This window comes from Silurus aristotelis (assembly GCF_946808225.1).
Source record: "Silurus aristotelis genome assembly, chromosome: 1".
Classification (NCBI taxonomy): Eukaryota; Metazoa; Chordata; class Actinopteri; order Siluriformes; family Siluridae; genus Silurus; species Silurus aristotelis.
In genome coordinates this window covers 33956111-33974481 of record NC_139574.1, presented here as the reverse complement: position 1 = coordinate 33974481, position 18371 = coordinate 33956111, and the positions used below count along the sequence as shown (strand labels likewise).

General features: G+C 36.9%; 3 protein-coding genes across 4 annotated transcripts in view; 2 read left to right on the top strand and 1 right to left on the bottom strand.

Annotated features, from left to right (window-relative positions):
- Positions 1-341: 341 nt before the first annotated feature.
- Positions 342-9762, top strand: LOC310725350 (protein S100-A16). Its single transcript, XM_083540228.1, has 3 exons — positions 342-715; positions 8157-8278; positions 8690-9762. The coding sequence occupies exons 2-3, from the start codon at positions 8159-8161 to the stop codon at positions 8840-8842; spliced, it is 273 nt and encodes a 90-aa protein (XP_083396354.1). The 5' UTR covers positions 342-715; positions 8157-8158; the 3' UTR covers positions 8843-9762.
- A 1261-nt stretch (positions 9763-11023) lies between these two features.
- Positions 11024-13234, top strand: s100t (S100 calcium binding protein T). Of its 2 annotated transcripts, XM_083540111.1 has the most exons (3): positions 11024-11859; positions 12634-12807; positions 12910-13234. In XM_083540111.1, the coding sequence occupies exons 2-3, from the start codon at positions 12646-12648 to the stop codon at positions 13075-13077; spliced, it is 330 nt and encodes a 109-aa protein (XP_083396237.1). In that variant the 5' UTR covers positions 11024-11859; positions 12634-12645; the 3' UTR covers positions 13078-13234. The 2 variants fall into 2 exon arrangements, with proteins under 2 accessions (XP_083396237.1, XP_083396236.1); XM_083540110.1 differs by lacking the exon at positions 11024-11859 and having other exon boundaries at positions 12318-12807.
- A 261-nt stretch (positions 13235-13495) lies between these two features.
- chrnb2 (cholinergic receptor, nicotinic, beta 2) overlaps positions 13496-18371 on the bottom strand; it is a 28029-nt gene continuing 23153 nt past the window's right edge. Inside the window, exon 6 of the mRNA XM_083537712.1 lies at positions 13496-16778. Within this exon, the coding sequence (XP_083393838.1) occupies positions 16629-16778 (150 nt within the window). The 3' untranslated portion in view covers positions 13496-16628. The remainder of the gene's footprint in view (positions 16779-18371) is intronic.

Sequence of the window (18371 nt, the reverse complement as noted above, 5' to 3'; positions counted from 1 at the left end):
GTGCTCATGTCTCAGGTATGTGCATTTCTTGGTATGTTTTAAACATTTAGCACTTTCTCTCAACACATTTATTTCAAATAAATCAAATCCACTGACTGTTTTTTTTTTTTTTTTTTTCATATATACAAGTTTGAACATGAGGAAAAAAAGGAGTCATGGTTATGTCTTGTCTCTCTACACAACTTTACAGTCCTTGTGCTGCCAGGTTGAACTTCTTGGGTAACTTCTTGATGAAACACTTAAGGTGTGGTGCCATGAGAATGGTCTAAGCTTGGTTACAAAATGAATCTTTTCGTATAAACCTGACTTTACATGTTTCCACTTGCCACACACATTAGATATGGAATTTGCAGCTTAGAACAAGCACTGTACTTGTTTATGAGAGTGGAAAAAAGAGGGGATTAGGCTATTAAATTCTTGTTTTTCCCCCCTAATTCATCACAGATCTGCATTTTGTCTACAAATTGCAAGCTATTTTTAAAGACGTGTTTCGGTGTAATCCAGCACTTCACACACAGACACACACATTTACACACGGATATAAACTCCCGTTCCTTTCTTCTCCTCCACCCCTGTTCTGTACGCGCACACGCCCAGTTATTTAATGAAAAAAAAAAAAAAAGACTTGGAAAGACTTCGGGATTCACGAAAGAGACACTTAAGGGCGTTGTACACAGGCAGAACAAGGCAAAACTACGAAAACTTCATCACTACAGTAAGTTCTGACTTATTAAAACAGAGACACACACACACTTTTATATATACACGAATACTCATTTTTTTGTTGTATTTAGTATGGAATTTTGTCATGGTTCAACTGTGCGCATGCGCGCTTAAAACTTTCTGATACTTATATCTAGTCCAGTGCGCGTGTCATATAAATGGTGGCATTTATGATAAGGGCTTTCAACTGTATTAAACATTAATAGTACATGTCCAAGGCCGTGGTGTCATGTCTTGAGGTGTCCGGTTCCTCAGCTCGGAAACAAGAGAACCGGATTGTTCAGAGTAGAGGAGAAACAGAAACCCGCAGCTCTTTACTAATTCAGCGCCTTTTTTTCTCCTAACCAGCCGTGTGTGTGACAGCCAAACTCGCTTTCTCTTTCCTTCTTTTAAATGGTGATGTGTGTTAAAAAAAAAAAAAAAAAAGCTCTTAATCCCTGGACAGTTTAAACCCCAGCACCTCCAGCTCTCATGTCTCCAGAGCTGGAAGCTGAAGGTTCTCATTACCAGGAGGAGAAAGCTGAAAAGGGATTAAAACGCACCACTATCACCACCACCACCACTACCACAGGAAAATCTCCATATTGTATCACCAGTCTACAGGAAATGCCACTGGTCTTTGATCCACCCTATGCCACTTTCCATCTTCATTCTCTAGAGGTGTGTGGAAGGGTCTTCGATAACCCTTCAGACTCGCTACAGTCTACTTTTCATTCCTGTAGACCCTGTAATCCCCCCCACCACCCCCTTACTAGCTGAATCATGTCTAAAAGATTCCAGCTGAACCCGAGCTCCATGACCACTCGGTTGGATTGTGCGCAGATTTCCGAGAAACGGTGTCTAACCTATAGCTGTAACTTTCATAACTGTTTTTTTATGACCTGATTCAAGCCATTTGTATGCTACAGGAACAACGCCAGGCAAGCATGAGTCACAGGCATGAAAAAAAAGAAAAGCCATTGATATTCCCGTTGTTGTGAATCCGTTTTCTTTATCCATATACGTTTTATAAAAAGGGCAGTATGACCGTTCTTTGACTTTTAATTCATCTATAATAAAAGATATACACTTCTCCTTTTGAGGAATGCCTAATGGCTCAAAGCTTTAAAGGGTTAAGGGTGTGCAGAAACCAAAGCCGAACTAAATAAACAGTTTGAGAAGTAGAGAGGTTGCTTTAGATCTCTAAGTCTCCAGTGCTGATCCGTAAAGAGGACAATATGACATGTGGCAAAGTTATAACAGATGCTAAGCACATTTGCCAAGCACTCAATTTTAGAAGTGAAATTTGAAGCGGAATAAGAATGGGCTACGGATCCACTGGAGAGAGACGAAAAAAAGCATACTTTTGAGTTATTTAAGTTAAGTTTAATATTATTATCATAATATAAATTGGCTTGTGTTGTTTGTAAAGCATCTGAAATCCTAACACACTTAAAGCATCTTAAAGATTTTTTTTTTTCTTTTTTTCTTTCTTTTTTTTTTTTTTTAGTAGAGCAGTGCTCAGTTGCAATGTTCTACAAAAGAGTTCAAAAAGGGTCCTCAGTTCAAAATAAATGTTCATAGATCATTCTTTCAAAATAGATACGTATAAGGTGTCTTGTGTATTTACATATAACATGCAGACTTCCAACAGCATAGAATTGTAAATAAATAAAAAAATCAACCACAAGAATCAGGACTTGTACTCCTGCCCACATACACTAAACAGCCACTATAATGTGACTGTTAATGTGAATAACATGGATTATCTTATTACAATGGCACTTGGATCTATAAGACAACAAGTGAACCATCATTTCTCAAAGTTGACATATTGAAAGCAAGAAAAATGGGTGAGAATCTGAGCGAGTTTTACAACAACCAAACTGATATCTCCAAAGCAGTAGGTCTTTTGGGGGTTTTCCCATTATGCAGTGGTTAATACCTAAAAAAAGTAATCCAAGGAAGGACATCCAGTTACCTGCTGACAGAGTTATGTGTGTGTTATGTGTTATATGTAGAGAGCGAAGGCGAGCCTATCTGGCTCAAATCCTACAGAAAAGCTACTGTAGCACAAATTGCTGAAGAACGCGTTCAGGAATGGGGTCCGGGGTGTTGAAGGGGTCTTTACATTTTACTTCCATCTGTACTGAAAGTATGGCACCATTTAATATGTGATTTCAATTGGCAATTTGGTGTTGGCTCCCAAAAGCAATTAAATCAAATCCTTATTCAGAGAAAATATTATTTAAAATCAGTAATTACAATGGTGATATACTGGGATTCTTACTTTCCATTCTTGAATAAAAGTCACCAACGTATTAGTTATTAACCATCATTAAAGAAACAGACTGACCATTGAAATAAAGATTTGAAAAAATAGACGTTAGGGTAAACGCATTCTGACAAATAAATCACTTTGTCTGACATGTCTACCACAGGCAGTTTGTGCACCCTGGGAAAGTATTCAGCATGCCAGAGAGGTTTTTCTGAAACTTTTTGCAAACCTGTTTCAATCCTTTTAAGCCCAGCCCATTCGCCCCACAGGTGTTTGTTCAGGTTAAACTAAGCTGCACTGCAAATCAGCCAAGCCCCATGAGGCATAAAGCTGGGGAACTGGTCTTGCTGATTTCTCAACAATGCTACTCATTCAAAAAGTGCAACATAATGCAGCAATGGATTCAGTGATAGCAGAGAATCACAAAATATACTATGAAGTGCTGAAAATCCAGTGGCTTACAGGATCCTTTAACAAGTCATAATAAAACCGAGCAAACAGGTTTTATTAACAAAGTCTGGTTTATTTGCAATGTTGTAATTTGTTGTAAAAAGGAAAACATAATGTGACAGTCTGAATATGGTTGGTGTCACACAGATAATAAAAAAAAAGTGTTTAAATGAATGATTAATATTTTTTTAATAAGTAGCAAAGGTGAAGTGACTCAAAAATGACTTGAAAAGTACAGATATTGGTATTGGTATTGATAATACTGCTCCTAATAGTTGGTATAAACAAAAGAAAGGTGGTATTGCCCATCTCTAATGGGAACTGAAATGGTAGATATTGGGAGTAGGAGGAAGGAAAAAACAGGGTAATATAGACATAACACAAAGAACCACTAGGCGGCAGTCATGGTACTTTAAACCATTTTCCAACCCACCAGATATACATTCTTTTGAAATTCCATTATTCTTGATCATATTTTTAAGAGATTTACATCCCTAATATACATCCCGGAGATAAATATACAGCTTGAGACATCTATCAAAGGATTACCAATCATTTTTACTCCAATACTACTTGGCTTTTACCCTCCTCTTCTGTTTCCTAATTCAGCGATTGTAACATGTATATGGACAAGTGGGAATCATGTGGCATAATTTACAAAATAATTAAATCATTTTAATCTTAAATCAAAATAATCCACAGTATATATTTATAAAAATAGATATATGTTAATTTGTGCATTTAAAATGGACAAATTCTCAGTTTCTGTCAACAGGTCTGGATTTAAATTCATGGTTGTTTTTCAGTAGTTAAATAATAAAATAACTTTTTTTTGTGGCCTCTCTCAGTAGGGGTCGCCAGAGCGGATCGTCCATCTCCATACCCCCCTGTCCTCTACATCTGCCTCTTACAAATTAAACCTGCATGCCTTCCATCATCATATCCATATACCTCCTTCATGGCCTTTCTCTGTTCCTCCTTCCTGGCATCCTCAGCATTCTTCTACTGATATACCCCATGTCCCTCGTCTGCACATGTCCAAACCATCTCAATCGCATCTCTCCAGAACGTCCTACATGCGCGGTCCCTCTAATTAACTTGATTCTAATAATGTCCATCCTCGTCACTCCCGATGAAAACCGCAGTATCTTCAACTCTGCCACCTCCAGCTCCACCTCCTGTCTTTTACTCAATGCCAATATACTTTTAGATACATGGTTTATTAATACAACAGAATTCATGGGCTTTCGTATGTTCTGAAGTTCAGATCAGGGCGATTAGATTTAGCATGTTTAGAGCGCTTGGGTTACACAAGCCCTCACACTGTATACTTTATGTGTCAGACTGTATGTCTAAATTGTGACTGAATTTCAAAAGCGTTCATTAGACGGGAGTAGTGTGTGTCTCCCACACTAATGACTAATCACACATGGAAGTAATCAATCATCCTGAATAAGCCAACCACCATTGTCTGCACTCATCCCAGCTTTTGTAGCCTCAGTAATTATTTAGAACTAAATGACACTTTGTAAGTGACACATTTGCTTGCATGGCACGCATTCACGTCATAGAACCATGACACCACAGTAAACACATCGTGTTTTTTTTTTTCTGTGCATCTTTAAATAATGCGCTCCAGGCTTGCTGATAAGATCGGTGCCCAAGATGAATCTAGTGTCTCTGGTTGCCTTCTTCCTTCTCTTCACTTTTCTTTGTGTCCACTAATTCTAATTAGGTTAATAGAGGTGCATCAGTAATTGGCAGGCACCGCTATGTCGTGTTAACGTTAATCGTTCAGTGTTCAGTGTTCATGTGGGGACATCTGTTAGGTGGAATTTTACCTCAAAGTCACACACATACACACACATGTTATCGAGTTAGGTCTGCGTGTGTATGTGCACGTCCCCTTCGAAAGTATTGGAATGATCAACGTCGAGGCGCTTGGGTTTTTGCGGTACAGTTTGAGATCAAATACAAAATGGCAGGAAGTGAAAGCTGAAATCTTGATCTGTCGTCTCATATTCATCGTTTGATCTCGACTACAAATGTCTTCAGTGTGTAGCACAACGAGAAGAACTGGCCCTGTTGTTTCAATACTTTTTGTGGAGACCGTACATACACGCATTATTGAGTAGAACTAGAAGTTTATGGCTTTCTAGGCATTGCAATTTGTATAATATTTTTCATTTTGCATATGAAGTGCAAATTAATTAAATGCATTCCACACTATACTATAAAGTGCATATATTTTATAATAAAATGGTGTGTATGTGTAAGTTTGACCACAATGCAGTCATTTGTGCATCTGCTTGGTCTAGCGAATAAAATACAATGCTTTAAAGATATGAAGTGAGGTGTCTGTTGTTTCCGTGTTTCTATTGCGTGTGCGAGTGTGTGTGTCTGTCTTTCTGGGTCTCTAGGTCTCTGTGTTTCTGTTCGAGGTAAGAAGTGAGTGTGGTTTGCTTTTCCAAGGATGAGCACCAAAGTAGACTAAGTGTGTGTGTGTGTGTGTGTGTGTTTTGTCAAAAGTAGACAGTAACATAGACAGGCAACGGGCAATTCCTCAAGTAACATGAGCTCATAGCATGCTGGTGGCCCAAGAGGATTGAGTGTCTGTTCAAGATCACAAGTTCTTTTGTGTCTCAGTACGGACTTGCTGAGCTTTCCCCAACCTCCGTCAGGCTTCTTAACTATCCTAGCATCACTGAACTCCTCTGGTCTCTCATTTTTCACATACAAGCCTCCCTGAAGCCATGACGCTCCAAACCTAGTTACATGTGTCACTGTGGATTTTGTGACTCCCCTGGGGTGTTGAGAATCAACTGAATGCCTTGACTTTTATTTGTATAGCACCTCCGAGTCGGTGTTGATTCTGAATGACAAGGAACCCTGGTCATTCCTAGAATCCTATTACATAACATAATCAAAAGGGTTGCTGACAATCACCTGAATAACCTACTTTCAAAATGTCATGATGTGTATGGGTCACTGGAAAGGTGTTTGGCATTGCCCACTAAGACAGTAAGAGAGGCAAGGTAGAAATGGAGAAAGTGTAAGTTGACCCCCTGGTATCAGCAGAGGAGACTTTCTAAAGTAAAACGCATCTAAGTAATCCCCTTGAGGAGGACAAGCTTCTTATGGCATGGCATGTCATGATAGGGGGAGGGTATCACACTAAACAGCACTGGATTTCTTTTTACAATGGGACTTTAACTGAAAACCAACTCAGCTCACATATCGACCATGAAGACAAGGAAAAGACTCGCATCTGTCTTCAGTGACAAATCATTCCAAATAGTGCTTATAGGGTACATACTGGCAAAAAAGCTATGCACAGGTAGCGTGCTGCCTTTGCGAATACCAAATATTTTTCATTTGTTTGAGCTAGCAGATCTGCCAAGTTTTGCCAGATACCAGGAAAGGCACAGTAAGTGCAACTGAAGTGTTTATTGTATAATCCAGTAGATCACAATCCGATTCCTGACATGCATTAGCCATTCATAGACTCCAAAAGAGAACAAGTATAGAAACCAAGGCATTGCTGACCATCATAGGGCCACAAAAAGGTTGCTACTGCCTAGTTTCTGAATTTTGTGCTACAATAGGCAGTGGTAGATATGGAAAGGTACACAGTAGATGACTAATCGTGGGCCAGTGGATCCGGTTCTAGGCTGTCCAGCTTTGTTATGGAAAACCCCAATCATTAAACCATTGTCTAGTTCGTGCTGGCAAGTCATTCTCTTTAACAATGTATATGGATCGGCCTGCCTGAGGCCAAGCTAAAGAATGCAACCAATGTGATGGCTTTTCCTGCTTAAACAGTGGAGAAATACTTGGCTCACTCTCAGCACATGGAGAAACCATTTTAAAATGTAATATTCAATTTTCCTATGAATTGAAACACACTGCTTTCTTTTTATTGCCACAAATTATGAAGCACTCTTTATTTAATATGGTGGTGGTCTGTCTTGATGTACTTTTTTTTTATATTCCATAAGAAATTGTTAAAGTACAGTATTTTTTTTTTTTAAAACTGGTCAATATACTTATGAACTCAAAAAGACATCACATGATATCGTTATGAAACAGACTTTTTTGGCCATACCTTCCTATTACTATAAGCTACTCAGAGCCTCTGCAAATATCCATTCAGATGTTCATCGTGCTGGCATTTATGGATGTGGTGAGGGAAGACATGCAGGTAGTTGGGTTGAAAGAGTCAGATGTAGAGGACAGGGGGGTGTGGAGACAGATGATCCGCTGTGGCGACCCCTAATGGGAGAAGCCGAAAGAAGAAGAAGAAAAAGAAGACGAAGAGTGCTGGCGTTTAGATTTTAGAAGATTAGATTAGATTAGATTAAATTGAACTTTATTGTCATTGTGCAAGGCACATGTACAGAGCCAATAAAATGCAGTTAGCATCTAACCAGAAGTGCCTAAGTGGTCTATTTGCAATATATAGCAGTCTAATGAATAGGGTTTGAGGTCCATATATATACAGGGGTGTGGGTGAGTTTATAGTATTTATCTCCAAACTAAAAACTGCAAAATTAAATAAAACATTCTAAAAAAAACATATTTATCTTAAAAAAAAAAAAAAATTTTTTCCCCCAATACTTATGCTACCTACTGGTCAATCACCGGTCTTGGTCAGTTTATGTATTATTTTCTGTTCTCCTGTTCTTTTCCCTAATCCTTTTTTTTTTTTTTTTTTTTTTTGCATTAGAAATGGAGTCAGCTATCAAGACCGTTGTTACACAGTTCTTGGGTTCAGCTGGAAAAGACAGTTGCCTCAATAAGGGCAATTTCCAAAAGCTGGTCCAGCGTCAACTGGGGAACATCATGTCTGTAAGATGGTTTCTTGTGTTTACACATGGAAGAATTTTTATATAATGTTTACAATGTGGATACGGTGCTTCTTCATTCTGTTCATACAAAATTGGATGTTTACATACTTTTAGATCGTTACAAACTACATATACACTTCACAGAATTTACTAAATACAGAATAAAGCTATGGTATATCTCATTTGTGGGTGGGGGTGAGAGGAGTTTTTTATGCTACGGTATTAGCCACTCATTATTAATTAATTCATGATACACTATTTATTAATAATACCCTTGAAACTGTTGTAGATGAATACTTTTACAACTCATTTTTGACGTAGTATCTCTACTACTGGTTCTCCTGAAGTTTCTTTCTCATCTATGCCAGTCTCCTAACTCTTATTTAAATTTTATTTCCTCTGTTTAACAAAGGACACAGACAGCTCATCAGCAGTAAAGGATATGATGCGAGGTTTGGACGAGAACCAGGATGGGAAGGTCAGCTTCCAGGAGTACATGACCCTCATTGGCTACTTGGCTAACTCTCTGAGTGAAAGTAAAGCTAAACCTCAAACCACCAACTAAGACCTCTACAGCTGACCAACTTCATCTTTGTGTACTCCAGTATTGCTAGTAATGTGGCAAAGCAAACTCACTGTGTGCATGTTTTTCTTTTTTTTTTTTTTGCTTCTTTTTACACAGCTGCCTAATTCAGAACTGACATGTCTACAATCATTACTAACACACCGTCCTGTGAAGATTAAATGTTAATAGATCCAGTGTTAATTTACTACATACTATATGCCAAAATGATGTACACTGCCCTCAACCATCACTCACAGTCCTACAGTATCTGGACTGAGCACTGATGCTTCAATAACCTTAATTATTGTTTTGTACTTTGGAGATATTGCATGAAAATAAAAAAAAAAAGGTTATTGATCAAAGTTGTTTTTGTGGAAATGTGGAAAAAGGTGAAAATGATATATATAATAAATCATATAATCCATGCAAAATGATTAATTGCACGAAAAATCACCGCTTTTCTGGGAACAAATTGTGACCAATGCTACATGACCTTTATACAGTTATTCAGCTTGAACGTCTGGCATTAGTTTATTCATAGTTTCTTCTTTAAAAGCTTAATTTGCTTCTACTTTGCAGCTACATTTTTATTTTAAGCGTAACATATTCACGATAGAAAGCTTTATATAGACTACATAACTGCATATAAACTTTGACCCTTCAAAAAATGTTAACATCATGATTATTCATTTAGTCGCAACAATAAAAAAACCCATCACGACAACTTTTGCCATAAATGTAGTAACTGTGTTGTTTATTTTTTTGTTCATTTGTTCATTAGCATCTGGAGACTTTACTTTGGCATGTGCCAACACACACATTCACAAACACACTTATTGTATTGCAACAGGCTATCAATCCATATCTTTTCTTGCTACCTGATACCTCCAGCCATCACAATAAACAACTTTTAAATTAAACACCACCTCATCTGTGCTGCTTTGTGTGTCTTTGGGTTCGGTTCAATATTTTGATATAGTGTTTTTAACATTGTTACAAAGCCATCACTCACAATCCTTCAATATCTGGACAGAGCACTGATGTTTCAATATGATGCCTTAATTATTATTTTGCACATTGTAGATGTTGCATGTACATTTTAAAGTCATAAATCTTCTATTTTTAACTTGGGCTTATTTTTCACTTTGGTGGGACTCAAATTACATTTCATAGAACAGGAGTTGTGATCTTGTAGGGATTTTTGACTGATCCTCTTTGGGGGGAAAAGTAGGTGACGTGCACTGTTCAGCCAAGAAGTCACTGTTTGGATTTAACTGAGCAAATAAGTAAGAGCATCAGTGGGATAATTGCTGCAGTGATTAATATGTTTCAGCTGTAACTGGTTACTTAACCCTAACTGATTCAGTGAGTAGCTTGTCAGAAGACGTATCCTGTGGGCGTGGAAAAGGTGTTACTCTATTTTAGAAGGGCCAAAATATTGTATAAGAATAAGTATGAGATTGCTGAAACTACTAAAATTGGGTTAAGAACTGTTTAATGCATTATTGCAACCTGGACAGTGAACCATCATCTTTGAGGAAGAAATGAGGTCAGACATAAATATTGAATAATCATGATAAGATATCACTTCAAAAGGGAAATTGTTAAAGCAACAACAACAAAAACAACAAGATTAACAGTAGAACTCATGGCTGCGTTTAATAATGAATTAAAAATACTTTTACATGCACAATATAAAGAGAACTCTGGGGATTGGAGCTCAACACCAATGTAGCCTTAAGAAAATGACTTATCAGTGAGACTAATAAATAAAAAAAGGCTTCAATTTGCTGGTTAGCATAAAGATTGGACTCTGGAGCAATGGCAAAGATCTTTTGGTGTGATGGGTCCAGATTTACCCTGTTTTAGAGTGATAGGCAGAAACCATGATACACTTATCAGTCTTGGTACCTACAAGCCTGTTGAGGCAGTGCTATGATCTGGGTTGCCTTAGTTGGTCAGGTTCGGCCTAAGTTAAGTTAAGTAGCTCAGCAAATGAGGTCAGCTGACTATCTGAATATACCGAATAAGCAATTTTCTTCTCCTCCTATTAGGCTTCAATTGTAAAAGAGTGGTTCAGGGAGCACAAGACATTATTTTCACACATGGATTGGTCTCCATAGACTCCAGACCATATCCCCATCGAGAATGTTTTGGATGTGCTGGAGAAGACCCTCCCATCATCAATACAAGATCTTGGTGAAAACTGAATGCAGTTCTGGACAGAACAAGTGCAAGGGTAAATACGTTTATTTAAAGGATGCCTTGGTGAATTCAAGTCATAATCAAAGCAAAGGGTGGTCCAATGAAATATTACAGAATATAAGGTTTTTTTTTGGCCACAGCTCAGAGAATAAAACAATTCTGCCCTTAGGCTAGTTAAAATTGATCACGTATATCTGAGTTTTGTTTACTTGATAATTTTTTTTTCAATTTGATATCTAGATTGATTGTTTTACAGTTTTCTACTTGGTTCATTAGAAATGCAGAAATTAAACAGAATTATTACCCATCAATTCAAACTGTCCTTTGTTTTTATGGCCTGGTTTTAATAAAGATGCCTGTGATTAAGACATTGATTACAGCTCTTAATCATTTAGATCAGCATGTTGCACTATCACATTCTAAAAATTTAATGCGACAAGCACTGGAATGTATAACTACACCTTCGTGACGTGTTTCGCTTTCCATATAAGGAAACAATCTATTTACGGCCGTAGTAGTGATGGAAAATAAAGACGAGCCTGTGATCTGAGCCTCATGTTTTAATGATGTGTTTTTGGTCTTTAGAGGCCAAGAACATGGGATGAATGAATGAGTGTAAACAGAGAGGGAGGAGAGAATAGTGACAGGTGGGCAGAGGCATTGAAGGGATGGGGAGAAGGAGACAGAGGAGGAGGGGAGGGCGTGAATGAGAGGAGGGCACGAGAGGTATATAAGGCAGAGTCTACATCTATTTCCCTTACAAAGCCGCTAGATTCCTTTTTTTTCTACAACAAAACTCTTTCGACACACAGGTAAATGGATGGATGGATGGATGGATAGATGTATGGATGGATGGATAGATGGTAAAATGAATGACAGAGACTGAGAAATGTGGCACTGATAATAACGTTATATGCATATATAGTTGATGTATTTGTACATAACTCCATACAATAGTTATATACTTTATGTAGTTATATATTTAAATGATTAAGTTTGGTGGGATGTAATATAAATGGATTTAAATACTGAACGACATGTGATTAGCATTAGATCAGGTTTTCTGCTTTCTTACAATCTGAAATATTTTTATATTTAATACATTTTATAATGATTTGCTATTCGAAATACTTTTTATTACGAAATAGCACAATTACAATGCAAATCTGACTAATATACTTGCCCTGGGTGTAATTGTGATTCGTGTGTGTGTGTGTGTGTGTGTGTGTGTGTGTGTGTGTGTGTGTGTGTGTGGGTGAGCCTTCTTATCTGACCCCAGTGCAGTGAAGCTTAAACTGAGCTCACCTTACACTCAACCGTGTAGTTTCCTCTTCTGCTCTCTAGGTTCAAAGTGTGTTTCTCAGTTTAAGATTTCACTCTTATCAGCAGACTCACATTTCCCTCATCTAGTTAAAGCCCTCTTCTGGCACCATCGTTCCCTTTTGCTACTGTTTAGCACAAATAAAAATTTTGGACCCTTTTTGACACTTACGTAGAGCCCAGAAACAGAATTTTATGAGACTTTAACTTTTTCAGTTTCCTTGAATGTCACCTAAATCTATATGTATTTTTTTTTTTCTAAATAGTCTTGACCCAGAATGTCTAACCTGAACTCGGAGAACGCCACCACCCTGGAGAGCGCCATGCAGCTGATGATCCAGACCTTTCACAAGTACTCTGGTAATGAAGGGGACAAATACACACTTAGTAAGAGTGAGCTCAAAGATTTGCTTACCCAAGAGCTAGGAAACTATCTGGGGGTAAGACGATTTTATGTATAATGTGAAGGCTTTGTTAAAAAAAAAAAATACTATACAAAAAAACTTTAACTTTAATTAACTAGAGCTCTCACATATTTACAGAATGCACAGGACAAGGATGCTGTAGAGAAGGTGATGGGTGACCTGGACTCGAACAATGATGGCGAGGTGGACTTTACAGAGTTTGTCATCCTGGTCGGTGCGCTCACCGTGGCCTGCAATGACTTCTTTCAGGAGTTCAATACAGAGAAAGGTGCTAAAAAGGAGTAGGTGCTGTCTCATCTCTCTCTAAACTAAAACTAACAAATGACCACTGAATGAAAAAAGAGAGAGAAAAGCTGGCAGTTAATGGTATATGTAGACCCGTACACACACACACACACACACACACACACACACACACACACACACACACACAAACACACACACACACACACACACACATATATATATATATGTATATATATATATATATATATATATATATATATATATATATATATATATATATATATATATATATATATATATATATATATATATATATGTGTATATATATATATATATATATATATATATATATATATATATATATGTGTATATATATATATATATATGTGTATATATATATATATATATATATATATATATATATATATATATATATATATATATATATATATATATATATGCTCTCTAACACCACAAATATATATAATTCTACACATATTTGTCCACAAAACACATCTGTTGGTGAGCTTGGGTCATACGGAAGAAAATTTGAGGAGTAAAAACTAATTTTAAAGGTGGTCATTGTTGAAAATTTGTATATTGGACTTCTTCCTTTCATTTTTATTAAAAAAAACTTTTTTGTGTCTGTTCAATACCAAGCCATGTCATCTTTATTAACATTATAATAAAGATCACATTTTAAATTCACTGTGATTAGTGTCCTGTGTGAAATGCTTAGGGGTGAAGTTTTTGTTTGTAACTGGCAGAAGATACAGCTGTTATATCTCTAATATTCCTTCACAGACTAAGAATAACAGGCTCCACAACTTCCAAACACATAGAGGAAAAAGAACACTTTATGAACAAAATATTGGGACACTTTTTCCCAATCCCAATCAATTGTCTTTCTTTTCACACAATTGTATAGGATGTCTTTAGATATATATATTTCTCCGTCACTCAAACTAGGAGACACAAACCTGTTCCAGCATGACAATGCTCCTGATATAGTTTACATGGGTTGTCATAGAAGATCATGAGTGGCCTGCTATAGAGCTCTGACCTCAACCCTATTAAACACAAGTGAGTACCTGACTTTTGTATACGCCTGGTAGTTGAATAAGCACAAATCTCTACAATCACACTCCAGAATCTTGCAAAACATCTTCCAAGAAGAGTGAAGGTATTAATAAAAGCAAATGGGAATTAAATGTAGTACAATGGGATGCTAAAAAAGCACTTACCAATCTTGGCCAGGTGTCTTAAAACTTTATCCATATAGTGTATGTGCAAATACAATAGTGCTAATAGATTTAATCCCAGAGGGGGAACAACTTTTATTACTGAACTTGAATAGAAGGTTAGCTCTATTTTTTAGTACAGTTGAATTACAGTAATTTTATGATTTTTTTAAAGAGTTTAAGTGGTTTGGGCCATTAAGGGAGGAGGGATAGTTTAAATGATTGGGTAGAAGGGTAGTTAGGGTTAGTGTTAAGTTTCTTGTTTATACTTGTTATGTGAAATTCCACTTATTTTTCTTTGCTTTGTCTATTGGGTTTATATAAGAAGCATTTAGATAAAAATATGAAAGAAAAAAAAAACATTATGGACTAGCTAAAATCTATTGTTGGCTAAATATTAGTCTGTGACATGTGAACTCTATATTAATATGGATCAACCCACACTGCAGTTCCAATACTGAACCTCAACGCACATTTCCATTTACTAGTGCAGCTTTTTCTAATGCAGGAACTAAAAGGTTTTAGGGAAACAAAGTCTTTGCTCACTACATTCCAAGAAGCAGCTTATAAACTTTTGAAGTAGGACACACGTATTCATAAATCATAATTGTAGGTAAGTGGAAATGTGTTTAATGAATGCGTAGAGGTGCATCTTTATTTGGCAGCATAACACTTCTCTTGGAAGTATTTGGTTGCTAATGTTAATAAAATTAAAAATATCGATATAATAGAATTTTCAATATACTTTTTTTTATTAAGGAAGGTTAAGGTTAATTAAGAAGATTGGAAACATGGCCTCATATCCCTAAGGCGATGATGCAGAAATGTATATAAGCAGTAAAATCTGAGGACGAATGTAATGAATCATCTAAATTGGATTTCTTTTTCTGTAAATGCTGTCAGATATGTTTTTTCATTGACCACCTTCATTCTATATTCAGCTTTTAAGAAACACCAGGCTTAGAAAATGCTGAAAAACAGTAACAGACTATTACTGTGTAAAAACCACTCTGCTCAAGAGACTTTCTGTAGGCGAATCCTAATCATACGTCACAGGCAAGTGAGTGATTAAAATTCTTATTGATATTTTTTCACAATACAGAGTATAATGACATTAGGATATCTCTCTAATGTAAATTTGAAAACAGGGATACGAATGAAGCAATGAGATAGAATTAGTCGAATGTATAGAAGGGCAGCTGTGCAGACAAAGGTTATGGTACAAGCATAGTGCAGGGGTGTATTGTTACCCCACCACCGCAAATGAGAGAGTCTGAAAACATTAATAATACGCTGTGTTTGCTTCGGCGTTCATTCGTAGCAAATGGCAACACAAATGTAAGCGCCACATGGAATCAAAACATGGAAAGATTATAGAAGAGAAGGAAAAGAGCAAAAGGCCTAATAGAATCCAAGATGCCTATCAACTTTAATGGATCTGATATATTTTTGACCTATTTAGACTTCCTTACACACTTTTCTTCCAATTCCATTTTCAAAACTCTTTCCCCGGCAACATTCGGCAACAGTTCATATTTCACTACAGCTTTCTTTTTTTTTTTCTTTTTTTTATCACAATTGTGAATGGAGAATCTACACCGCTCTATCATTCGTCACAATCCATTTTCCCCGCGATCATTGCGTAATGGTCATGAGCGGTTCATTTTAAAACACATTCTCGCTATGATAATAGAATAATACAATATTGCATTCAGACAGAAAATAAGCATTCAGGTGTGTTCTCGTACAGAAACAATGACTTGGAAGGCTTGGATGTGTAATGCACTATAACATGTTGACCATAAACTCAGAAAATATACTGGCAAATCATACCATCATACTGGCAAAATTTCAGAATAAATAAAAGGTGTTTTCATTTAAACCCATTTCTCCTGCAGTAATGAGCAGTCACTAGTCTCATAAATGGTTTGTATGCTCGCTTGCTGTCGCATGGTGGAGCTCGTGGGTACAGATGGCTCAATCTAGCAGGCTGCTTGCAGAGAATAACATTGGTTTGCTGGCAGAGTGAAGTGTGCTCTCTCTGTCTGTCTGTCTGTCTGTCTGTCTGTCTGTCTGTCTGTCTGTCTGTCTGTCTGTCTGTCTGTCAGTCTGTCTCTCTTCCTGATTTTGTCACTCAAAAGAGAAGAGGGAGGGTAATTGAATGCTAGGTGCTTTGCATTAAAAAAAATTGCTGAGTGGTTATTGATTGTGTTTAGATATTCCAAAAAGGTCTCCAAAAAACCTTAGAGGATTTATGGCTGAAAAGTCCCAGTCTAAGTTCCACCCTCGGGCACGAGTGCTCGCTCTCTCCTCCTCTATTCGTTCTGTGAGGTGGCAATGTCTGACTGGTCAGCCAGGAGTGTTGATGATAGCTTTGGACGAGTTCTGAAAGAGCGGCTGCAGGAACATTCCCACTGTGCCAAAGACACACACAAAGATGAAGATCCAGAGAAAGAGGCGATCGATCACCATGGCAACATATTTCCAGTCCTCACTCACCTGTGGAAGAGAGAATAACAGCAGAGTAAACCCAAGGGGATTTGGGGGAATATGAAGAAGTGAAACAAAATGTAAAAAATGGGATGAAACACATGAAGAGAAAGCTCCAAAGAGAATTTAAATAGAAAAAAAGAAAATTAAGAAAGGGTGTAGAATGACAGATATGTTGAGATGAAATGAAAAGAGTGAGAGGGTAGGTTACATGATTACACATTGATTGAGGGAAGTGTTCGAGTGAACGAGAGATAGACTGGTGGAGAAAATTGTAGGAGAAAAAGATCAGGGGAAGGACAACAATGATATCATGAAGGAAAATACTATATTCATGAATATGGCTGAGAACGGGTTGGGATGAAGATCACCGGTGTGATAGAGGTGGTGCTTCAACCTGCGTCAAATCAGACAAACATTTATTACATTTCCGGAACTTCGCTGCAATGTTGAGGAAAGTCAATGTCACGTGACTAAAAAATGCGTCATCATTTTGTAAACCTCCGTTTTCACCGTTCACACTACGATGCGGAACCGGCGATTTTCAAATGTATCCCTTTTTGGAAGATCTTTGAAAGATTTAATTAATTAAAAACTTGATGTGAAAAACTCGTCTCGATGTGGATGAAAGGCCAAAACAGAGAGGAACATGCGTTTTCAAAAGAAAGAAAATTAGTATGGATATTGCCTAAATTAGTGCACTTATAACATTCACTCACTAACCACTTTAATAGGAGCACCTGTGCAACATTTTATTCATGCAATTATCCAATCATAATAATTTGTGTGTGGCACTGAGGGGTGTGGTTTAGAAGTTTTAGGAGTCTCTAAGAAATAAAATTGACTGACTTTGAGCTGATCATTGTTTACGTCTGCAGCATGCTCATCCTGGTCACAGTAAGTCCTTTTCTTAATTAAATAATTTGAAATGATAATAATCTCTCTCTCTCTCTCTCTCTCTCTCTCTCTCTCTCTCTCTCTCTCTCTCTCTCTCTCTCATTCTAGTCTCTCCTACTTTTTTTTTGGAGCTTTAGCAATTCTTTTTCTAGGCTACAATGTTTCAGCAACATAATGCATAAAATGCTACATATATGGGTCAAGATTGTTAGCTAATTTTGATCCTTAAATTAAATAGTAATATGGGACAAAATGTATTGGCAGTTTGGCTTTGACCTGTGACTACTGGTGCTAAATAAGCTGGACTGAGTAGTTCAGAAAATACTCAGTATCTAGAATTTCCAAGAACAGTCTCTAGAGTCGGGAAAAAAAAAAAAAAACCTTGAGGTAAGCAATTCTGCAAATGAAATCGCCTTGGCAAAATTTAACATAGAGTAGTCTTTTTTTCCCCCATGTTTATTTCTTTGGCACTGTCTTTGTCATTTCTTTTCTTGCCTGTGTGTCTAGTCTTCTTGTCACCCTTAAACTCTCTGTTTGTGTGTGTGTGTATACATTTTAACATTTGTAAATTCTTTAGAGCTATGTCGTATAGACAAAAGGCCATATTCCAATAAGTATATAATGTATTGCGATATTTTGTGACTGATCTGCAATATACTGTTTTATCTTTGTTATTATTTGCATATAAATAATATACTTTTGTAA

Excerpts from the sequence above, each read along its gene's own strand:
- LOC310725350 (XM_083540228.1), top strand. The coding sequence starts at position 8,159 with ATGGAGTCAGCTATCAAGACCGTTGTTACACAGTTCTTGGGTTCAGCT. Across the intron at positions 8,279-8,689 it reads AACTGGGGAACATCATGTCT|GACACAGACAGCTCATCAGC; the intron begins GTAAGATGGTTT and ends TGTTTAACAAAG.
- s100t (XM_083540111.1), top strand. The coding sequence starts at position 12,646 with ATGTCTAACCTGAACTCGGAGAACGCCACCACCCTGGAGAGCGCCATG. Across the intron at positions 12,808-12,909 it reads AGCTAGGAAACTATCTGGGG|AATGCACAGGACAAGGATGC; the intron begins GTAAGACGATTT and ends ACATATTTACAG.